The 25475-nt window shown below is 35.7% G+C and overlaps 1 protein-coding gene and 1 pseudogene across 10 annotated transcripts in view; one reads left to right on the top strand and one right to left on the bottom strand.

Annotated features, from left to right (window-relative positions):
• Window positions 1-25475, top strand: part of CEP192 (centrosomal protein 192) — a 148701-nt gene that overhangs the window by 44420 nt on the left and 78806 nt on the right. For all 9 annotated transcript variants that reach the window (XM_081078513.1, XM_081078514.1, XM_081078512.1 and 6 more), the window contains 6 exons: window positions 4348-4412; window positions 5003-5212; window positions 8106-8232; window positions 9186-9316; window positions 17290-18121; window positions 18209-18335. In XM_081078513.1, coding sequence (XP_080934639.1) covers window positions 4348-4412; window positions 5003-5212; window positions 8106-8232; window positions 9186-9316; window positions 17290-18121; window positions 18209-18335 — 1492 coding nt within the window. The remainder of the gene's footprint in view (window positions 1-4347; window positions 4413-5002; window positions 5213-8105; window positions 8233-9185; window positions 9317-17289; window positions 18122-18208; window positions 18336-25475) is intronic.
• Window positions 20967-23343, bottom strand: LOC308509734 (small ribosomal subunit protein eS8-like; annotated as a pseudogene). Its single transcript has 2 exons — window positions 23267-23343; window positions 20967-21583 (listed from the first exon to the last, which is right to left on the bottom strand). The product of its transcript is annotated as a small ribosomal subunit protein eS8-like (transcript).

Here is a 25475-nt window from a genome sequence, read left to right on the forward strand (position 1 = left end):
ATGATTGTGGTTTGAAGTGGGGATACTCAATAGTTGGAAATATATGTCAAATTGGAGGTTAAGTTACAGTTAGAGCTTCTCAATGTTTTGATTTAGAAAGGACAAGAGGATACAGCCTGGACAGTGGATATTGACATTGTTACTTGAAATGTCAGTGATAAGGAGTGTAAATTGATACAGCCATTTTGGAAACTTGTTTGGCAGTATCTTGTGAAGGTGAACTTTATAAATTTCTCACTTTATGACCCAATATATACCCGGTATATGGGGTGTATATATTCACCAAAAGACCTATACTAAAATGTTTATAGCAGCACTATATATATTAGCCCCAAACTAGAAACTCTGAAATTCCCATCAACAATGGGATGGATAAAGTTTATTCATACATTGGAATGCTGTGTAACAATGGGAATGAATAATGTATAGTCACTTTTAGCAATATGGATGAGTTTCACAAATATGTTGAATGAAATAAGGCTGACTGAGAATATATGTTATATAATTCCATTCTTACACAGTTCAAACATACCCTGCTCTATGGAGTAAGAACCAAGGGTAGTGGTTATCCTTGGATGGGCATGTGATGGGAAGGAAGCTCGAGTGGCCCTTTGGATGCTGGCAGTGTTCTGTTTCTTGATCTGGAGTGTTGATGTGGCTATACACATGTTCAGATTATGAAAATTCATTGAATTGTACACTTATATATACTTTTCATAAGTATATTATGCTTTGGTAAAAAGTTTTTAAAAATTAGTCATCAAATTAAGAAAAAATATTTCCAATTCATGTTATAGCTTAAAGGCTCATTTCCGTAATATGTAAATAGTTGTGATAAACAATAAAAAGACCAACTACTCAGTATAGAATTAGGCAAAGGATATAAACAGTCTAGAGAAAGTGAAATATAAATGATGGTTAAATAAAAAGATTCATTTTTACTTATGGAAAGAAATGCAGAGTAAAACCAACACATGATACTGTTTTTTAGTTATTTTATTGGCAGTGATCCAAAAGTTTGGTAATAAAACTATGTTGGTAAGAGTGTGAGGGAAATAAGTATCCTAGAGCATTATGCGCACAGCCTCTAGGTACAGCAATCTTGCAGCATCTAACAAAATTACAGCTGCACATACCCTGTAACCAGACAGTTCTGGTAATGTCTTCTTCAAATACACTTGCACGAATGGTTTATGATGTATGTGCAGTGTTATTACTTGCACGTTGTTTATAATAATGAAAGATTGGAAGCAAAGTAGATGTACAGAATAGGGGACTGATTAAAGTACATCTGTACAAGGAAATTCCCTGTGGGTATTTAAAAAAAAAAAAAAAGGTAAAAGGAGCTCTTTAGATACTGATATGAAATGATCACCAAAATACTGTTTCCCCGAAAATAAGACCTAGCCAGACAATCAGCTCTAATGCATCTTTTGGAGCAAAAATTAATGTAAGACCAGGTCTTATTTTACTATAAGACTGGGTATAATAATAATAATAATAATAATATAATATAAACCAGGTCTTACATTAATTTTTGCTCCAAAAGACGCATTAGAGCTGATTGTCTGACTAGGTCTTATTTTCGGGGAAACATGGTAAGTTATTTAAAATCCAAGAAATGGAAAAACATAAAATATTCTAACATTTGTGTAAAAAGGTGGAAGAGGGGAGGACCCATATATTTGTAAATGCATACAATGGAAAGATTTTAAAAAAGGAGAAGAAATTGATTACAGGAATCAAACTACTTGAACTCAAAAATGAAATAGATTGAAATGTGAGGAGTTTCATGGGTACTTTATACACTGGTGGCTTCTGGAGGTGTGGTAAGTTGGGTCAAGGATGCGGGAGAGATTTTTCAGTGTTGTATTTCCTTTTATGTCATTTGGTTAATCTCTAAAAAACTTTATTGAAGCATATATATATATATATATATATATATATATATATATATATATATTTAACTACGTGGACATATTACCATTAAAGGAAAAATAAATAGATAATGGAAGACTTTAATGAAACTATCTTTGTGGGGTAACAGGCATGGATGGTGAGGTAATAGAGAAAATGATTATGGAAAGCTATTAAAAAGTTTGATGGAAGGAAAGAAAGGATGGACAAGATCAAGGGAAATCTGGGAATGAAATGGGAGCCTTTTAATAGGAAGGGGGAAGGGAACTTTGAAAATATAAGAGGTACTCAGAAGAGGAAGATTGGACCAAGAGCATAATTTTTATAATGTCAAAGGCATTTTAAATGAAAACTTGCCTACTTTGTTCAGAGTAGAGAACTTTGCTAAAGAGATACTATTCCTCTTCCCCATCTCTGCTCTCTCTGATAGTTCCATATAGCTGAGATACTACATTACTTCTGGGCAGGGAGGCGTTGAATGAGTGGGACATAAAGACTGCTTCAAAATTTAACAACTAAAGTATTCAGGTGACATTTGAAAGGACTGTTGTTTTAGATTTGGCAAACAGTTGAACATAGTCTGAAAAAATGTGTTTTGCTTTCTCATAATTTGTGAATAATTTCTGATGAGCATACAAGGTAACAATATTGTAGATTCTTAACTGAAGAATCTTAAAGTTCAGAGAAAAAGTACTTAAGAACATAATATAGCATTTGGAACTGTTTACTTAGCGATTTAAAAACGTGCTATTTAACTCATTGAAGTAAATTGTTTTCTGGGCTACTTTCTTATGGACTGATTTCCTACTTCCTTTCTCTTGGCTGTTAGATTTGGTTGGTTGATATTTGCACATTTTAGGGCAGTGGTGTTTTTTTTTTTAACTTACTTTGAGTTATGGAACCCCATAGAGAAGCTTCGTAGAAAACTTTTTATGTGGAAGATACTGTTTTGCATGTGATTCCAGGAACTTCACGGTTCTCCTGATGCTCATTCATAGACCTCTAGGTTAGAATGTGTTTATTTAAGAAGTGATAGGTTCCCAAGGTAAAGAACTATCCTAACCTAACAAGTATGAATTCTGTTGCTCTACTTTTCCTAACTGGAAAACTCTCCTGTATCTATTCTCATTTTGTCTCAATATGTTAATGTTGGAGTGTGAGGGTTTTCAAAAGGGTGGTTTGGATCTAATTAGCCCTTGATGGACTGATGAGAGTGGGGGACATCTCTTGTGTTTGGGCCACAATTGTAGTGTCCCATCTGGGTTGCTGTTCACTCTTCCCCTCTCTGCTACTTTCCTGAAGTACCAGGAAAAGGCGCAGAGTGGGCACCAGATAGGCAGTCTGGAGTCTAGCCTGCAGACTTTTCTGATTTAGCCAACATGTTTAAAATTCTTTTTAATTTTAATATCTTGAGCAAGATCATATGCTTTCTAGTTTGCCACTGTCCCACCACTGCCTATTGTGTTATAACTAGCCCTCTTTGCTCATTCACCCCGAGCCTCTGAGGCATTTTAGTTTGTGGTCTTGGCTTAGAAGTTGAAGGTGACTGGGCCCATTTATTTTCCTAAAGTGAATTGAGGTGCTTATAGGAACTTAGAGGACAGACATTGGGTGACCACTATCCCTGTTTACCCAGGCTGTGGGGTTTTCTGGGATATGGGACTTTTCCTTTCTAAAACTGGGACAGTCCTAGGCAAATGGATGGTTGGGCACGCCAGCAGACATCTTCATGATAAGTTTACAGAATGGCTTGTCAGTCTCATGGTTCCAGATGAAATTCCATCGGTACTCAACGTGTGTCAAATCTTCAAAAGCTAAAATTAATGTGAATCTTATTTTAAAATTCTTTTTTCAGTTACAGTTGACAGTATTATTTTATATTAGTTTCAGATGTACCGCTTAATGGTTAGATATTTATATAATGTATGCAGTGATCCCCCGATTCATGTAGTACCCACCTGGCACTATATAAACATAGTGTTGCAACATTATTGACTATATTTTCTGTGCTGTACTTTACATCCCCATGACTATTTTGTAACTACCAATTTGTGTTTCTTAATTCCTTCACCTTATTCACCACGCTCTCTAACCCCCTCTCCCTCTGAAAACCGTCAATTTGTTCTCTATATCTTTGAGTCTGTTTCTGTGTTGTTTGTTCTTTTATTTTGTTCTGTAGATTCCAAACTTGCATTGTAAAGCACTTTTAGTCAATTAAATCAGTCACAGTAGAGTGGTCATTACCCAAAATTTGAGAACCACAGACTTAATGTACTTAATACAGATGTATCGGTCGTGTGATAGAAGCTTTCACATACTTTTTAAAAATTTTATTTCTTTAGTATTTCATTTTCCCTTCTAGCTAAGTTTTATTTATATGCTGGTATTTAATTAGCACTTGTATAATTTTATAAACCTATTCTTTTTAAGCTGAGGCATTGGATTTGATTGCACAAGATGAAGAAGAATTTAATAAAGAGCACCAATTTATTCAGGTTTGTATTTTATTGGCATTAACCAAGGTTTAAAATTTTTCCTGTATTAATTAATTTAAATGTAGGCAAAATATTCATTTCTTTCTGAATATATATGTATTGAATATATATAGATATATACTTAATAGGTAATTATGTCTTTTTCTCATATTTAGAAAATTTTTGCTTTTTCTTTCATACTCTAAATTATCAATTAAAAAATAACTGGCATACTGAAATAATGTTTAATTCACTTAAAGTCACTTTAATCGTTTTCAAAGATATTTCTATAGGTTTTAACCATGTTTTAAAGTGAGGTAATGCTATTTGTTTTTATTGATGATGTACTCCTTTGTAAAGATTTATATTAATGAAAATCAGTGTTTGATTAAGCAATATTAAAACAATGCATATTATAATTCAAGTATGAAAAATGAATTTCTCTTTTTCTGGACTTCATTACCTTTATTAGCTGCTTAGGCATGAATTTGTCCAAACTTTTTAAAAATGTAAATGTTTATTTGTTTTAGTTAAATTTTATTTTTGCATATGAGAAGAACAGAAAGAAAGCTTGCTGGGTAAATAAAATGAAACAATAACTTTCTTCCTAGGAAGAAAACATAGATGTCCAGAATACTTCAGTTGCACTAGGGGATATGTCCTGGGGAACTTCAATTAATTACAATTTGTTGAGAAAATCATTTAGCACATCAGATTTGGACAAAGATGATGCCAGTTATCTACGTCTATCTTTAGGAGAGTTCTTTGCTCAAAGATCTGAAGCCCTTGGTTGCCTTGGTGGTGGTTACAATGTGAAAAGAGTAAGTATGATATGTGCTAGAAGTGGTTAAATTGACCAGCCCTTATATTTGAATATTATGATGGTATAGCTAGACCATAATATCTGTAAAGCAGAAACAGAATAGGAACACGACAGAATAGTGATAAAAAGCTTAGGTTTAACAGTCAGTCAGACCCTGACTCCAGTCCTAACTCTGCCTTTTAATGAGTTCAGTGACTTAAAACAATTGGCTTAACTCCTCTGTGCCTTAATTTTCCAGTTCCTAAAATGGAATGCTATTTGATAGGGTTTTGAGAATTAAATGTGATGGTACATGTAAAGCAGTTAGCACCAAACCTAACATGCAGTAATTATTCAGTACTTGTTAGTTGATATCGTTATGTCATTGGTTGGTGGGAGGAATTTAAAGATTCATTGTTTTGACCTGTTGTTTAAAAACATTTTAAATTATAAGAGTGTTTTGGTTTAATAATATGTAATACATGTAAGAAAAATGCAAGCAATAGTGATAAGTTCTGTGAAGAAGGAGTGAGGATAAGGTGATGCTTTAGCTGTGGTGGTCAGGGTGACATCGGAGGAGATGGCATTGAACTGGGACCTAAATGATGAGAGAGAAGGAAGCAGTCGCCAAAAGATCTGGAGGAAGTCTGTTCCCAATAAACAGAGACCATATACATGAAGGTAGGTAGGAACTGGAGTGGCGTATTGGAGGAACAGAAAGCAGGCAAATAGAGCTAACGTGAGCGGGAGTGAGGGGAGGGTAGGACAGATTAAATGGTAGAAGTAGACAAAGGCCAGAACATGAGGGATCCGTGTAGGACTTGGGATCATCTCATATTACCTGGGAAGAAGTACTTGGAGGCATGAAGCAACTTTGTTGTGTTGCCTTGGTGACTGGATGCTAAATACATATGTTAGGAGCTTGAGTAGAGAAGGTCAGTGAACCACAGATGAAGAGTAGAAGCAGGCAGAGGGCTTAGTACATGGGAAGAGATGTGATGAAGGCGGTGGTCTAGGATGATAGTACAGAAACAGAAAAATTCAGGCACTCAAGATTTCTTTTGGCGGTAGAGTCAAAGGACTAAGTTGATAAACTCCATATAGGGAGTTTGGGTTGGATGGATTTATCAAAACTGGATTTCACTGAGAGTATAATTTAAAATAATAGCTAGGGCGTTAAGAACTCACAGTTGATTTATAGAACTTGAATTTGAAACTGAACTGTGAGTCCTGTCTATGCAGTGAATTAAAAAATGAAAATAAATAGGGTGGTACCTCAGTTTTCAAATGTCTCCATTGACTAGCATTGGTTTATGAATGCCGTAAACCAGAAGTAAATGCTTCAGTTTTCGAACTCGACTCAGAAGTCGAACATGTCACGTGGCTTCCGCTGAGTGCAAGATCCTGAGGCCTAGTTGTCGGCTGTTTTCGAACGTTTCAGAACTCGTGGATTACGTTAAAAAACCGAGGTACCACTGTCCTTTAGAGAGACAGATTTTTCTACCAGGATCGATTGGGATTTTTGACATGAGAGAAGTTGAAGTGTCACTGAATTCCTTACTAAACAGATAAAGCACTGGATCATGGAAAAATAGATCTATCAATTGGAATTTCTATTTTGGTATTAGTTATGAAATGTTACTTGCATTCAAGTTGCTGGGTCAAGGGAAGAAATTCCCAAGTGAATATCAATTAAAAAGTGAGTGCATTTAACGATTCACATTTTAGGCCTATTATGTGAAATTTCTGTAACAAAGACAAGTGTGAATTCCCTGATCTATAGCAAGCTCCTTGAATATATAATCCTTTCTGAAATTCTCATCCAAGTCAGTAGGAAGATACCAAACTTAATACAGATTTTTTTTTAGGGGAACAGGACTTTATCGGGGAACAGGACTTTATCGGGGAACAGTGTATACTTCCAGGCCTTTTTTCCAAGTCAAGTTGTTGTCCTTTCAATCTTAGTTGTGGAGGGTGCGGTTCAGCTTCAAGTTGTTGTCCTTTCAGTCTTAGTTGTGGAGGGTCCAGCTCAGCTCCAGGTCCAGTTGCCGTTGCAGGGGGCACAGCTCACCATCCCTTGGGGGAGTTGAACCGGCAACCTTGTGGTTGAGAGGACGCATTCCAACCAACTGAGCCATCTGGGAGCTCAGCGGCAGCTCAGCTCAAGGTGCCTTGTTCAATCTTAGTTGCAGGGGGCGCTGCCCACCATCCCTTGCGGGAGTCGAGGAATTGAACTGGCAGCCTTGTGGTTGAGAGCCTGCGCTCCAACCATCTGAGCCATCCGGGAGGCAGCTCAGTTCAAGGTGCTGTGTTCAATCTTAGTTGCAGAGGACGGAGCCCACCATCCGTTGCAGGACTCGAGGAGTTGAACTGGCAACCTTGTGGTTGAGAGCCCACTGGCCCATGTGGGACTTGGACCAGCAGCCTTCGGAGTTAGGAGCATGGAGCTCTAAACGCCTGAGCCACCGGGCCGTGCCCTTAATACAGATATTTGAGGATGTATTTATTGTGTAAAATAAAATACCCTTATAGTATAAGTTAAAGGAAGGGAGGAAATTTTGTCTTTTTCTCACTGTTACATCACTGGTGTTTGTTAGCAGTGCCTGACACATAGTAGATGCTCAATAATAATTATCATAGGAACAAAGTGTCATTTCTTGTTTTTTTTTTAATTTGGATTTCTTAGTAAGGGCAACTTGACAATATTTAGTTCCGATGTTTAAAGATAACTAGCAATAAGGAAATAAGTTCTATTTGGATTTTTAAAGTTCATCTCTAGTAATTTAAGATTAAATGAAAAGAATTATTTTGTTGTAGTCATTTAGCTAGGTTAGCAAAATTGAGATAAAATAGTACAGAATTTCTCAAAGCAGTTGAAAATCAAGGAAATAATTCACATGTTTATTTTGTAGCCATCATTTGGTTATTTTATTAGATCTCCAGATAAGAGAGAACCTGTTGCTTTAATAAGAAAATCTGATTTATCAAGAAGTAATTTGGAAAAAGAAGTGGCTCATCTTAACCGTGATCTATTTTCAGGTAATGGATTAAATGAAGCGTTTTTAGTAACCCATTTTTTTAAACCTGTAAATTAAGTAGTTGTGTAATTATGTTCTTTATGAGTGAAAGTATATAAACTACTTAGATCTTTTGCATTATTAGTTACAGATTTGATTCTTATATTGCCTTTTTTATTTAAAGTGGAAAAAGTCAGCTAAAACCCACCTAAATACTTTTGTAAAACTCAAAATAAACGAAACTCAAAGTAAATGAAATATAATTTGTTCAAATGGGCTAGTTAACTTTGGCCTATTAAACAACTGAGTTAATGAGTTATAACTATTTTAACTATTTAGGTAGACTTAAAGAGGTATTTCGAGATTTAGATTGTGATAGTCTAAGTATGATAAATATCTGTGATAAATATTTTAAATCAAATTTTTTTGGTTAAAATACAATGATCAAATAGCTACTTATTGCTAGTACAATGTCTGGTGCTACATGTCATATAAAATTGTACAAGATATGCTCCAGTTCTTAAAGAGCCTATGTGCCAATAGAGGAGCTGGGATGAAGAGTATATATATATATATATATATATATATATATATATATATATATATATATATATATAATTAGTTGAGTTTCTATTACTTCTATTAAAGAAGTAATCATTTTTTAAAATTCAACTTACTGTTTATTTGTGAAATGCTTAAAGCAAGAAAATATTAAATGAGTTTGTCAGTATTTGCAAGGGAGAAATTAAAATCCAGTCTTCTTCAAAGTTCAGACTTTGCAGAACTGAGTCAAATTAACAGTGGTATGGTCCTTTGTCCTATTGACTACATTTAATCAGTTTTTCTGAGGATGACTTAGATATTTGGAGTAAAAAGATTTCTTCCTTGGCAATTATGTTGAGTGATCTTTATCTCACAGATTGTTTCTATGAGATAGTATATAGATATAAGTTGAATGTTATATATTTTCTACAGGAGACTTAAGTGAACAATCAAAGGCACAACTAAGTGAAGGATCAATTACACTTCAGGCTGAAGAACTGGAGAGTATTTCACAAGTGGGTGAAAATGATGTGACATTAACTGCCAATAAAGGCAAAACAGAGGTAAGCCTTTCTTGAAGGAAAGCTAAAACCACATTGTCATAGTTCTTGTCTAAGATCAAGTTAAGGTCATAAGATGGAAAATAAGCAGTATAATGGTTGGCTTCTTTTTTCCAGTTTTATAGTAAGTGTCCTTTAAATTTTTAAATACACTTTTTAGTCAGTGTATAGTAAACATACAAGAGTTTATAAATCAAATTTATGGTCAGTGAATTATAACTGGTACTTGTGCACAACCCCCCCAACACACACACACACACACACACACACACACACACACACGTCAAGAAAGAGCATTGCCAGCAGTCCAGAAATCAATTTTTTGCCACTCCCGAACATTACTTTCTCCTGTTTGACCTTAGCATTGTATTAATTTCACCTGTTTTTGAATTTTATATATTAGAAGTTGTGTAGTATGTATTCTTTTTTTACTTAATGTTTGTTTTATGCAACTATTTTGTTAAATATAATAATAGCTTATTTTCATTACTATGTAGTATTCTGTTATATGAATATTTTTGCAGTTGATATATCCATTCTATTGTTGATGGACAGTTGGGATCTATCATATGTCAATATAACACTGTTAAATGTTGTAGCTTTATAATAAGTCTTGATATCTAATAGAATAAGGCGTCCCTCTTTTATTTCCTTAAAAGTATCTTGGCTGTTTTTGGCCCTTTGCATTTCCATATGTATTTTAAAATCATAGTGTCACCATCCACAAACCAACCAGCCAGCAACCATGTTGGACTTTTAAGTGGAATTGCATTTAATCTATAGAACAGTAAAATTGACATCTTTATAGTATTGCATCTTCTAATCCATTTTGGTTTCAATTTCTCTATTTTATGATCTTTTTGTACAAATACTTTTGTACATCTTTTAGGATTTCTAACTAAGTTGTAGAAACATTATTTTAATACTGTCTTTCTTCATTTTCCATTTGTTCTGGCTAAACAAAAGCATTTTTAAAATATACTCACCTTATATTCAGCAACTATGCTAAATTTACTATTAACTACGATAAATTCTGTAGATTCTTTGGATTTTTCTATATATATACAGTTTTATCATCTGAGAATAACAATTTTATTCCTTTCTAATTTTTATACCTTCATTTCCTTCTCTGGCCTTCACTGATTACATCTTGGAACAGTGTTAAATAGAAGTGATGATGTCAGGTTTCCCTTACTCAGTGGTAAAGCTTTTCAGTATTTTATCTTTAAATTTCTTATCTACTCTAGGTTTTTACTTAACAGATTAAGAAAATTCCCATCTAACATTTATTTGCTAATTTTGTTTTTGTTTTTAACTTGTAAGGAGATTGAATCTTGTCAAATGCTTTTTTGCACTATCAAGATAAACATGAGCTTTCTCTTTTTATAATTTGGTGAATTACACTACATGGTTTTTGAATGTTAAACTATTTTGCACTTGGAATAAATCTCACTTGGGTCATGATACATTATCCTCTTTATAGATCCTTGGACTTAGTTTGCTAATAGTTTGTTTAGAATTTTGCATCTATGTTCATGAGTGAGATAAATGCCCTTTCTTATAATGTTTTTGTTTGGTTTGGTATGAAGGGTTTTTGGTTTTTTGTTTTAGTTTCAGGTGCACAAGATAAAGTAATAATTAGACGTTTATCATTTATATCCCTCACACTGTGTGAGCCCCCCTCCCCCCATCCACTGTCCCTCTGATATCGCACCGAGCCATTACATTTCCACGGTCTCTATTCCTAATGCTGTACTCCGCTTCTCTCTGGAAGACCGTTCCCGTTCTGAAACATTCGAAAACAGCCGACAGCTAGGCCTCAGGATCTTGCACTCAGCGGAAGCTGCGTGACATGTTCGACTTCCGAGGTGTGTTCGAAAACCAAAGTATTTACTTCCTGGTTTACAGAGTTTGTAAACCGAAATGTTCATCAATGGAGATGTTTGAAAACCGAGGTACTACTGTAGTTTGTGATGTTGAAAGAAAAGGCTGGACTCGACTACAATGTTGAGTTTACTGCTAGCTCTGGTGGTTTAAATGATTCAAGAATCATTATTCATTACATAATATGAAAGTGAGTGGTGAGTTTGCAAGTGCTGATGAGAAGGCAGCTAAGAATTTTTGGAAACTAGATAAGATTGTGGAAGAAAATTACTTTCCAGAGCAAATATTCAATATGGTTGAAACTTTTCTGTTTTGGAAACATGCCTGAAAGGACTTTGATCCATAAGGAGGCTAAGTCAATGCCAGGTTTCAAGGCTTTAAGGACAGGATAAGAGTCTTGCTTTGGGTCAGTGTTCGAGGCTACAAACTAAAACCCTTTGAGAAACCCTTTGCGGCGCAGTGAGAACCCCAAGGCCTTTAAGCACATCAGTAAGCACACACTGTCAGTGTACTTCATGAGCAATAAGAAGTCATGGATTACCCAGCTACTCTTCCAAGAAGCCTTCCTGAATTGCTGAGCCAGCAAAATGAAGAAGTTCTGTTTAGAGAATAACATACCTTTCAAGATTTTCTTATTGTTGGTAATTTTCCCAGACATCCTCCTTTTAATGGTGATCTTCATCCCAATGTCAAAGTGGTGTTTCTCCCTCCAGATACCACTTCTTTGATCCCACCACTGGATCCAGGAATCATAGCAGCTTTTAAGGCCTGCTACCTGAGGTGGACCTTTGCCCAGGCTCTTGCTGCAACTGAGGAAGACACTGATGCAATTCTGGAAGGATTACAACATCTGTGACTGCATCAAGAAGCTTGCTTGGGCTTGGGGTATAAATGGCATTTATTGGATGGATATTCATCCATGACTTCAAAGGATTTTCCAAGGATAAGGAGGTTGCAAAAACCAACAAGGCTGTGGTTGAGATGGCAAACAGCTTTAACCTGGGTGTGGATGACGGTGACATGGAGGAACTCCTGGCGGTGGCTCCTGGGGAACTGACTGAGGAGTTGTTGGAACTGGAACAGGAATGCATAGCTGAAGAAGAGGCAAGAAGAGCAAAGGAAACTACAGGACAAGAAATAGAAGAATGCCCAAGAAAATTCACACTGAAGCATTTAGCAGAGGCTTTTGCAGACCTCAACAAGCTTTTTAAAAAGGTTGAAAACATGGATCCCAGCATGGAAAGGTTTTCATTCATAGAGAGGAATGTTCATGATTCATTATCTGCTTACAAGCAAATCTGTGATGGAAAGAAGAAACAAACCAAGCACACCACCATGGACATATTTCTGAAAAGGGTGACACCTCCTCACGCCCGAGAGCCTCAGGCAGGTCCTTCAGGCGGTCTTCCATAAGAAGGCATTGTTAGCATAGATGGCAGCTCCATGTTATTGCCCCTGAAAACCTTCCAGTGGGACAGGATATGAAGACAGAAGACAGTTGATATTGATGGTCCTGACCCTATGTAGGCCTAGGCTAATATGTGTGTGTGTTTCTTAGATTTTAATAAAAAAATTTAGAAAGTAAAAAAAAAAAAAGTTTTTAATTGAGAGAAACTTATAGAATAAGGATATGAAGAAAAATATTTTGTACAGCTGTAAAATACGTTTTAAGCTAAATGTTATTACAAGAGTTAGAAAGTTTAAAAAACTAGTTTTATAAAATACAAAGTTGCAGTAAGCTAAGGTTAATTAAATAAAATATTTATGTTTAGTGTAGTATAAATGTACAGTGTTTATCAAGTCTATAGTAGTATATAGTAATGTCCTAGGCTTTACCCAAAGCAACTTTTAGTCCTGCAAGCTCCATTCATGGTAAGTGACCTAAATTGATGTATCATTTTTTATCCTTTATACTATAGTTTTACTGTATGTTTTCTATGTTTAGATACACAAATGCTTACCATTGTGTTACAGTTGCCTACTGTATTCAGTACAGTAACTTGCTGTACAGGTTTGTAGCCTAGGAGCAATAGGCTATATACCATCTTAAGTTTGTGTAAGTACCCTTCAATGTTTGCACATGACAAAATTACCTAATGATGCATTTCTCAGATTGTAGACCTTTCATTAAGCAACAAATGACTGTATAGGAAAGTTGTTAAGAGAGTAGATCCAAAGAATTCTTGTCACAAGGAGAAAGATTTTTTTTTTTCCTTTTATTGTGTCTATGAGATGATGGATGTTAACCCAACCTATTGCGGTAATCCTTTCACAATATAAGTAAATCAAACCATTATGCTGTACACCTTAAACTTAAACAGTGACATATGTCAGTTATTTCTCAACAAAATTGAAACAAAATTTCAAGACTATGTTTTTAGGTACATACAAATTAGAATTGTCCTCTTTTTCTGATGAACTGAGCCTTTTATCATTGTGCTTGACTCCCTTTGTCTCTAATTATGCCTTATGCTTGCAGTCTGGTCTGATGTTAACATAGTTAACAGCAGCTTTTTTTAGTTAGTGTTTACATGTATTTTTTTCATGTTACGTTCAACGTTTTTGTATCCTTATATTTTAGATGTGTCTTTTATAAGAACAAAGAGTTGGATTTTGTAAGAAAGAGTGAATTTTATTTTTCAACCATTCCCACAATCTTTCTTTTCACTTATATTTAATGGAATTCCCAATATACAGGGGTTTGAATCTGCTCTCTTACTTTCTCTTTGTTTCATCTGGACTGTGTTCTTTTTCTTTTTTGCATATTTTGGATTGATCATTGTATATTCCAATTCTTGTCCCTTTACTAATTTAGTAATTATATATTACTTTTCTGTTATTTTAATGATTACCCAAGTCTCCTTTGCTTACTAATGTGTAATAAAAATTTGGGTTTTTAAAAAAAATTTTTTGCTTCTTTCTTGAGATTACAAAGATCATAAAGCATTCAGTTATACTCCACTTGTAAGCTACTATTATAAGCTTATAAGCTTCTATTGTTTTACATTTTTATTTCTATTTAAACCCCATAACACATGGTAGTAATGATGTTAGTGATTACTATTATTATATATAACCACTGTGCATCTCTGACCTTCCATCTGAGATTAATTTTCTTTTGCTTGAAGAACATCCTTAAAAATTTCTTTTAGTAAGGATCTACTGGTGAGTTATATGTTTGTTTCTAAAAATACCTTTATTTATTTCACCTTCATTTTTTTTTAGGGGGGAGGGGAACAGGACTTTTATTGGGGAACAGTGTGTACTTCCAGGACTTTTCCAAGTCAAGTTGTTGTCCTTTCAATCTTCGCTGTGGAGGGTGCAGCTCAGCTCTAGGTCCAGTTGCTGTTGTTAGTTGCAGGGGGCGCAGCCCACCGTCCAGTACGGGAGTTGAGGAATCAAACCAGCAACCTTGTGGTTGAGAGTCCGCGCTCCAACCAACTGAGCCATCTGGCCACCCGGGAGCTCAGTGGCAGCTCATTGACTTCATTCTAGTTGCAGAGGGTGCAGCTCACTGGCCCATGTGGGAATCCAACCGGGAGTCCCACTGCCCAGAGCTCATGCTCTAACCAGCTGAGCCACCCATCTGCCCCTCACCTTCATTCTTGATATATAGACTTGTTTGGTATAGACTTTCAAGTTAGAAACAACTTTTAGCAATTTGAATGTATTATTTTACATAATTTCATTGTGAAAGTGTCACGTCCTACACAAGAGCTGTGGGAAGCAAGAAGGGCACTGCAGGGTTAAGAAAGACAGTAGCCAAGAGTAAAGTGCAACTGGGCCCAGGCACTCAAGCCTCAAGGGCTGAGCCCTGAATGGGGCCATTGGCATAGCTTTTATTAGTAAACATATAAGGAAGTAAAGCTTGTTTTTTCCAAGGTCTGTGGAGTTTCGTGCCTGCTGGCTGTTTTCCCTAAAGTCCCTATTATGCTCCAGCAAGTACTGTGCCTTCACATACACACGCATAACCCCAGGGGATGGAGTCATTGTTCTGAAACCATTCATTAAGGGGGAATCACCTATATGATTCCATTGGGTCTCAGTTTGCTGAGGCATCCCCTCAAGGAAGCTTTACTGATAATGTTCCATCGGGTCTCAGTTTGCCAAGACACTTCCTTGTGATGTCCTGGGAAAGGCGCTGGGCAGCTATAAGGCAACATGAAAGTTTGCTGTCAATCTTACTAACCCCATTAAAGGTAATTTATCTTACCTGTGCTTTAAAATTTTTGTTGTTGTTTGATTTTTGTCGATTTAATTAGGATGTGCTTGGCATCTTTCTTTTATCCTGCTTTTTGTTCATAGGCTTTCTTAACTCTTGAGTTGTTGACGTTTACAAATTTTAGAAAATTCTTAGCTAGTATCTTTTCAAATATAACTTGTGTTCCATTTCCTCTCCTGTTCTGAGAGTTCAGTTACAAGGTTTGGACTTTGTCAGAATGTCCTTTTTTTCTGTTATGTTCTTTCTGTTCATTTGTGTGTTTTCCATTAACTTTCTCTTTCTTGGTTCATTCTGGATTGGTTTTTTTTTTTGAGACTTCTCTTCCAAGTCTGATTCTCGTTTCATTTGTGTCCAATTTGTTGTTAAGCCTATCCATTGGGTTCTTAATTTGTTATTGTATTTTTCAATTATGGAATTTACATTTAGTTCTTTCTTTATAATTTCTAGTCCTCTGGTAGAATTTCATTGTTGTCTTTTATTTCTTTAATTATGTTCTATATTTTATGTTTTAGATGTTTATGTTGTAGATTTTAGATTTAGATGTGTTTGGGATTCTGATGACTCTATTTTCTGAATCCCCCACGCATCTGTTTCTCTTGGCTTTGGGCCACGTTGTCTTGGAACATCATGTATCATTCATCGTTTGAGGGATGGGCTTTTATAGGAAAAGTTGTTGAAATAATCTGAGGCCATGGGAGATGACATTTTCCAGACAGGATTTATGTTTGATTCTGAAAGGGAGTGAAGAACTCTAGCAATCTCAGATCACTTTAATCCAGTTTCTGTGATTGAGCTTATTAGAGCTGGGACTCAGTCCTTATGAGAGCCAGTCTAATTTTGGTTTATTCTTCTTATTCTTACAGTGTAGCTCTTTGTAGTGTCATCCTAAAGCATGATTTTTACCAGAGGCACCCTGCCATCATTGGCAGACTCTGAGATTTTATGTACCCTAACTCCTACAAGAACAATTTTACTTAGCTTCTTTTTGAAGTTTTATCAGCTGCCTCTTCTTGAAACAGCAGATGTCTTAGGGAAAAGCATCCCCATTAATGGACTCACCTCTCTGGGATTTTTTTCTTTATCTTAAATTTTGACCCCATAGGTTTTACTCCATTTTTTAGTCCTCCAGAGCCTTCTAAGGGATGTCTATAGATATGCTGTCTAGTTCTAACTGGTCTTAGCAAGAGTTGATTTGCATTACTTAGTCTGCTATTGCCAGAGGCAGAAATCTTTTACTTATTCATATCTTTTCAAATTAATTTTATGAAGTATGGTTTATAAACAGTAAAATGCACAGATGTTAAGCTTACATTTTGATGAAGTTTGATGAATACACGCATCCATATAAACAACACAACAGCTAAAATCTAGAGCATTCCCATCACCTTAGAAAGTTCACCGGAGGCAGAAGTCTTAGCTTGCATTTTTTAATATTAAATAGGTTTGTGTTTCTTTACTTTGGTTCCATTTCATTTTTTCACTCATTATTCCTATTTATATCTTGCTTGTAAATAATTTTAACAATTGCATGAAATTATCAGGAACTATACTTGGCAATGACAATGGCTCAATGGCTTCTCAATCTCGTTCTTAATTTTTTGGTTTGAAGTTATTCTTTGATTCAGTTTTACTATCTCTGTTAACTCTAGGATTTTTTTTTTAAGCAGTTGATAATCTGATTATGTAAACAATCACTCTAAAATTCAAGTTGATGACAGCTGTCTTATTTCATTAGGGTATTTAATTGTTATACCATTAATTTCTTGATGCTGTTAAATCTTATGTAGCACTCATAAATAGAAATTAAACTAATATGTACCTGCCATGGACCTGAGGTAAATTTATCTGATGTAAAGTTTCTCATTTCTAGGACACTTTGTTCATGAACAGCAAACCCCAAAGATGCAAAGGCAAGCTACCTGATGGTGGGGATTCTGTACTTAGGATAAGCACCATTGCTTCAGCAATTGCAAATGCATCCGTGAGTACTGAGCCTTCTGAATTTGCTGCCATGATCAAGTCACTTTCAAATAAAACCAGAGAGAAAACTTTTCAGGAAGATGGTGAACAAAAGGACTGTTCCATTGTGTCTCATTTTGTATCTAATGATTTAGAAAAAAGTAATGGATCCAGTACATTTGATATGGAGAAATACCTTAAAAAAACTGAAGATAGTAGATGTGAAGGTGGACTAGAAAACTTCTCAAGAGCTGATGTGTCTGATATTTGGGATTTACCTTTGCCGAAAGAATGGACTACGCAAGACAACCATATAGTGGACTTAAGTGCTACTCGTATAAGTATAAGGGAACCAGAAGAAAATACGGCAGCTATTGTTTATGGTACAAATGGAGACAGTGAAAACCAGGAATCGTTAAGAACCATAAATTCTTCAAATTCAGTTCTTACAAATGTAAGAAAGAGTGAGCATGCGATAATTGATGTGAAGACATGCGCTATTGACAGCAAATTTCCACATATTGGTAACAGTGAAAAAGCTACCCCAGTATGCACTCCAACATCTAGTAGTTATTCAGTAGTGAGGAGCCCCAGGATGGCATCCCTTTGGCTGTCGGAAGGGTGTGAAGGAATGCAAAATAGTAGAGAAAATCAGAGGCAAAATGAATATGGTAGTGAAACAAGCAGCAGTGAAAAGCATGTGACTTTTGGAAAACATTGCTTAATTTCACCTAAAAATGTTGGTAAGTGTCAGAGTAACTGATCACATTCCGAAAATGAGGCAGAGTGTGGTTTTTTTGTTCTCATTAGAAAATATAACTTTCTGATAGATTTGAAAAATCCTTCTCCTGAGCATGGTGGACATGGTTCAGAAGATTTCCAGGATAGCTTTAGACCTTCCACTTCTCCACTCAGTCATTCTTCTCCTAGTGAAACTTCTGGAACAAGTTCATCAGGGTAGGTGCTTACCTTTTTTTTTAAATATTAAAAATACGTGCTCAGTATAGGAAGGTTGCAAAAAAGTATACAGTAGAAAATTATAAGTTCATCTCTCAAAGGTAACCATTGTAAATATTTTGTGAATTTAATTTAAGCCATTTTTCAGTGCAAATTTTTTAAAAAATTTATTTATTAGTTTCAGGTGTACAAGACAAGGTAATACTTAGACGTTCATCATTTATATTTCTCACACTGTGAACCCCCCTACCCCCCATCCACTATCCCTCCGACCTCACACTGAACCATCACATTATATATATAAAATTATAGTTGGCATTCATTAATGTTTAGCTTCTGGTGTACAATGCCATGGTCAGGTATCCACAGTATCCCTGAGGTGGTCTCCCAAATAGGACGCATGTCCATCGGATACCCAACATAATCTTTACAACATTATTGAATACCTTCCCCAAATTAATTTTCAAAAAAACCCTGAAACCATCTTGTGGTTACCAGCTGCTTCCAAATCCCTTCACCTTTCCCCTTATCCCCAACCCCCCCCACACCCATCTAACAACTCTCGGTTTTTTCTTTGTGTCCCCAAAACTGTTTCTGATTAGTTCATTCACATAGTCTTTTCTTTAGATTCCATATATAAGTGAGATCATATGGTACTTGTCTTTCTGACTTATTTCACTTAACATAATGTTCTCTAGATCCATCCATGTTGCTGCAAAGGATAAGATTTCTTTCTTCTTTATGGCTGCGTAATACTCCATTGTATAAATGTACCACAGCTTCTTAATCCAGTCATCTACCGATGGGCATTTTGGTTGTTTCCATATCTTGGCTATTGTGTAAAGTGCTGCAATAAACATAGGAGTGCATACAGATTTTTGAATTGTAGTTTTAGATTTCTCCGGGTAGATGCCTAGGAGTGGAATTACTGGATCATAGGGTAGTTCCATTTTCAGATTCCTGAGATACCTCCATACTGTTTTCCATAGTGGCTGCACTAATCTGCAATCCCACCAACAGAGTGCAAATTTTTATACTATTTTTTTTACTTACAATAATTTTCTGTATTTAAAAGAAAATTAGTTATGTTACAGACTGCGTAATGAATCTGTCATGGTTTAGCTACTTCTCATGGATACTGTACTATTTTTGCCATTTTAGTGATCGTGAGACGAACAACTTTGCTCATAAAATTTTTCTTGTGTTTTGACTGATTTCCATAGGATAGATATCTAGAAGTGAAATGACCAAATTGGAAGTCTATTTAAAGGCTTTTTGTATTAGCAAATTATAAGGGTCTTAAAGACTTGCATTTAGTGTGTCCATTTCACTGTTTCCTTGCCAGCATTTTAAATGACTTGTAATTTTGGATTTTTTTATCTTATTGTATTAATTTGCATTTTGAATACCAGTGAGGTTGGTAAATGCTTTTTCAAGAAAGAGTTAGACTAGTGTGAAATAGGAGTCTATTTCACAGGCTTTGAAACAAGCTTTTCAGGGTAGGTGTAAACTAATGTAACCGTCAAGTTATAAGAACTTTTTAAAACATAATTTTTCAGAAAGGCCATAAGTTAACACATATATAGGTATATGTGTATGTAGATAATTTTTGAACAGTATAAAAAATTTATCAACTGTATGTATATGTGTATTTATGTATAGAAACACACATGCGCATGTGCATATTTCCTTCCATTATGCTGTTTTTCATCTGCCTAGTTCCTCAGTCCCCTCACCAGGGAACTGCTGTTATTAGTTTCTTAGGTATTCTTCTAGAGTTTCTTTATGCATATGTAACCAAATAGGAATATATACTCTTCTTTGTGATCCCTCTTTATGCTCAATGTAGGGTCCTTTACACACTTAAGTTTTGCTATACAAGGTTACTTAGTAAAGGCTCATTTGTATTAAAGTCATTTTGAACATGTGAAAATATATCTATAGGATATGATCCTGGAAATGAGAGTGTTGGGTCATAGAGTACATGCATTTATGTTCATATTTAAATTAGTAGAATCCCTCCATAGAGGTTAGGTTAATTTAATTTTCCACCAGTAGTTTAGGAGAGCGTCTGTTTTCCACAGTCTAACCAACAGAATATTTATCAAATTTTTTGATTGTTGACAATCTGATAGATGAAAAATAGTATCTTTTTATTTTTTTCTTTTTTAATTAAAGTTTATTGGGGTGACAATGGTTAGCAAAGTTACATAGGTTTCAAGTGTGCAAAAGGAAATAAAAATACAGTATTTCAATATAATTTAAATTCATATTTTTTGTGAGTGGTGATGAGCATCTTTTTCTTTATATTTGTATTTTCTTTTCTATCATATCTATTCATGTTTGTTGCCTGGTTTTTCTAATGGACTGTTAGTCTTTTCGTCTGCATTTCTAGGAGCCCTTGAGGTAATAGGGAGAACAAATAGCCCTTTATTTGTGATGTGACTTATAGTTCCTAGATTTTAGAATTTTTTTTTAACTTGTATTTTTTGACATATAGAAAGTTTATTTTGTTAAATTGATGAATTTTTTTCTTCATGGCTGCTTATTTATTTATTTATTTATTATTTATTTATTTATTCCAGAACACAACACCTTTATTACACGCACTAAGCTAGGAGGGAGGAGGATTTATTTGCCTTTCCGGGCCTTGGTTTTCCTCAGATAGAACTCCAGCTCCTTGACCTCTAGCACGTAACCAGTCCCCTCGCCATACTGGCCTGGTCTTGAAGTGATGTATAAAAGAAGCTTGCTCTGCTGGAGCTGCTCCTCTAGAAGACTGCCGATTTTGGCATTCTCTTTCTTTTATTATGCTTCTTCTGATTTTCTTTGATTTTTTTTTGTTTAAAATCTCTTCCTCCTCAGGAGTCAGCTTGGCTCTTCTTCAGGCCCAGGGGCAGCACACAGTGGGACTTCTACCACTGTCCATTTCATGTGCCGTTGATGAGCACGACGCAGTTCTTTACTAGGGTCTTGGTGTGGACCAGTTCGTTGTTGGATGCATTGTGGGCAACATCAATCCCTGTTCTGTGCGTACAACACTGATCCCCAGGAGAAGTTCCCCATATCCAGCCTCAATGCATGGTACTTCTTGCCTCCCTGCACATGGACTGCGTATGTGGCTGGGGCCAACCTTAGTGTTGGCAGCAGGGCATCTCAGCTCATATTTTCTCTTCTTGTGGTAGGGCTTTCTCTTGCCCCTGGTCTTGTGCCACTTGTGCCAGTTGTCTTGAGAGATGCCTGTGGCTCTGCGCCAATTAGAAAGAGCTATGGCTCTTTTATGTTTTTATATTGAGAGATTTTAATAATCGGAAACATTTACCGTAACAGTGAAATTATCAAAAATGTTTAATTACGAAACACTGAAATTATATTTGATTTTGAAGTTACCTATTAACTGTTTCCCAAGCTGCAGTTGAAGTTTTGCTTGCTCATCTGTAATAGTATGGGTAAACTAGAGCTAAATATTCATGGAGAGCTTAATTCTTTGCTGTTTTAATGACTCACAGATGCCTCATTTTAAAAGTTTTTTATATACACAGCCACCTTTTATTTGACAGTTAATTTCATATTTTAAATCACATTAGAAGTCATCTTGCCCGATCAGATTTGAAGATCTTCTGACTATGACTTGTCATTGATGCCATCCACTGACTTTCTTCCTCTTCCCACTAATATTTTGCTTATAAAATTATCTCAGTGTTTATCTTTGTACTGTTAATAAATAAGCTTCTACTTCAGACACTAGTTTTGCCAGCTTTTAAATGATCTTCTTTGATTCTCAACTGTGTTAGTTTCCCATGTCTGCCATACAAAGGACCACAAACTGGAGTGGTTTAAAACTACAGAAATTGTTTCATAATCTGTAGGCAAGGATTCCAGAATCCTGTCCTTTGAAGCCTTTAGGGAAAGATCCTTTGTTGCCTCTTCCAGTTTCTGGTAGCCTTAGGCGTTCGTTGGTTTGTAAATGCATCAGTCTAATTAAAGCCTCTGTATTTCACATGGCTGTCACTCATCTGTGTCTGTGTCCATCGTTCACGCTTCTTACAAGGACAACATTCACATGGTTTAAGGGCCCAGCCTACTCCATTATGACCTCATCTTTAATTACATCTATAATGACCCCATTTCCAAACATTTCCAAATAAGGTCACATTCTGAGGCACTCAGGGTTAGGACTTCAACATATCTTCTTTGGGGAACATAACCCATAACTCCATCTATTACCAATGATACAGTTAGTGAACTTATTCTCTGTTCTTTTCTTTTTCCCTTTCCACTTTCTTTTTAGTTGCGTAATTTCTCATTTACATTTTGATTTATTGCTACCCTACACTTGTTTAGTTTTTGTTCTCCAATTAAATAAATACATTCAGTTCTTGGCATCAGGTGTTTCCCCTCTTGGTTGACTGAAGTATGCCCTGTAGAAGTTTGCTCAGAGAAGGCCTGGGGGAGCCATATGCCATAGGCTCTTCTATGTTAAGAAGTTAATCTGTGGTTTTTGTAATTAAAGGATGGCATGGCTGTGTTTAAAGTCTTTGGCTTACACTTTATTCCCTTGAATTTCTTACAGAGATTGCTTTTCTGTCTCTATGAAAAAGAAGAGGGAAATCTGAGGCTATCCTAATTCTCTTTGCTTCATTATTGACTTGATCTTTTTATAAACTCATGGCCAACAAGTCTAGTAATTTTCTTAGACTGCACCTGTGGTGACTCTTCATGCTTATTTTGCCCAGTCACACAGTATATCTTTTAACCATGTGGATTCAAGCATTCTTTTATTTAAGGAAAGTTTTTTGAATTATTTGTTAAAATACTAGTCCTGCTCCATCCCCCTACTGCCCCTAGGACCTGTAGTGATGCATATGTGAGATTTATTTTCCTTAACTTCTGCATTTATTTTGTCTTTAATCCTTTCTTTAAGAACTTACTTTGGAATAATTATAGATTCGTAGAAGGTGCAAAGATAGTAGAGGGAGATATCCTGTGTTTCTTCCCGTGGTTGCATCTTACATAATTATAGCACAGGATCACAACCAGAAACTTGTCGTGGGTACAGTGTGTGGGTAGAAATTCAGTGTCATTTTATCACAGGTGTGATTCATAGAACCACATCCACAATCAAAGATAAGAACTTGACCATCGCCACAATGACCTGCTTCTTTCTTAATTTGTCTTTTATTTCATTTGCCTTTCACAGTTCTGGCCTCTAGATTCCTGACAGTGTTTTCTGCAATGTGTCTTACCCCTGAGTTCTTTACAATTTCATCTTGTTTTCTTTGGTTTTGATATTTTTAATTGTTTATGAAGGCATTTCATAAAAAACTATAAGTACTCTGTAAAGATTTATATTATTATGATATTTTTCCCCTTCATACTCCCCTTTGCTGCATGATCAGAGACAAAATGCTGGACTGAGTGGTCTTACTCTTGAACCCACCTTTTTTTTCTTGTGCTCCTAAGAAAATATACTTATTTATTAAGAATAGGAAACATACTGTAAGAGGATACTAAACTTTTTCATGAACTTTGCATATGGTAAGATATGTTAAATAAGGGCATCATTTTACTTTTCTAAAGTGGCCATGGAATTGGTAAGCTTACTCCATATGGGTAAGCAACTGCACTCTTATCTCACAGCCTGGGGCAAATCAACACAATTTAGTGATAAAAAGCCAATTTATAAGAGGGTAAGTGTACTCTGAACTAAGAAGATGCTGGGGAAGATGAAATCAGGCGATGTTGTGTTGCTGAGTTGCATAACATAACGTTTTTTTTGCTGCCGTAGTCACCAAAGCAAATACTAGTTAAGATCTCTTGGTTAGTATCTGGCATATACGTGTAGATTAATCTGTGAATCCTTTCAAGGTCATGATTTAACCTACTAGCAAAAGCTTACTGTCAGGTTTTGGCCCATCCCTAACGCAATTTTAGTATTTCATAGTATGCATTGTTATATTAATACTTATTGATGTATAATTAGCATACAATAAAATGTACAGATCTTAGAGGTTTCATTCAATGAGTTTTTGACACTTATGTGCACCTATTTAAACACCACCCCTAAACTATACAGAACATTTATATTACCCCATTAACAATCCCTTGCCTTTTTCCAGTCAGTTCTCTTTCTCTCTCCCCTAACCCCACCCTAGCACTCACTTTCTGATTTGTATCGCTGTAGTTTAGTTTGTCTAGTTTTGCCTTTTGTATAAATGGAATCATATGCAGTCGTGTGCTACTTAACAACAGGGATATATTCTAAGAAATGCGTCATTAGCTGATTTTGTCATGTGTGAACATCATAGAGTGCACTTATACAAACCTGGACGGTATAGCCTATAGCTCCTATGCTACAAGCATGTATAGCATGTTACTGTACAAAACAACACGAAACTAAATCGAGCACAAGAGAAAATGATGCAGTGGAGAGACACGAGAGGTATAAGGCTGATGCTCATGTAACAGCATACTGTTTTAAAGCAAACTTTTTTTTGTAAGTAGAAAGAGTATACTCTAAAATAACAATAAAAGTTGTAGTGTAGTAAATACATAAACCAGTCACAATTCATTATCATCTAGTGTTAGGTACTGTACGTAATTGTACAAAATTGCATGTGGATACAATTATGTACTTTTAGTATACTTTTATACTGCTGGCCCTGCAGTAGGTTTGTTTACACCAGCATCACCACAAACACGTGAGTAATGCATTGAGCTACGATATTAGGATGACTGTCATGTCACTAGGTGATAGGAATTTTTCAGCTCCATTGTAATTGTATGGGACCACCATCATATAAACCAGCAGTCTGTTTTTGACCAAAACATGGTTGTGTCGTGCCTCACTGTAGTACCTTTTTGGTGTGTCTAGCTTCTTCCATTTCATGTGTTCCTGGGATTCATCTTGTGTGGTGTATCAGTAGCTCATCATGTTTATTGCTGTGTAGTACTGCATTCATTGCATGAATGTGCCACATTTTGTTTATCCGTTCTTCTGTTGCATAACAGGCATTTTTTTTCTAAGCCTAATTTCTGGGTCCGTTTTTATTTGTTCCTGCTATTTGCTTTCTCTCCTTTTTGCCTCATCAACTTTAAATGAATGTGTCAGTCTCTTTCAGTTGATTTTCCTGGATCATG

The sequence above is a fragment of the Rhinolophus hipposideros genome, assembly GCF_964194185.1.
Source record: "Rhinolophus hipposideros genome assembly, chromosome: 17".
Classification (NCBI taxonomy): domain Eukaryota; kingdom Metazoa; phylum Chordata; class Mammalia; order Chiroptera; family Rhinolophidae; genus Rhinolophus; species Rhinolophus hipposideros.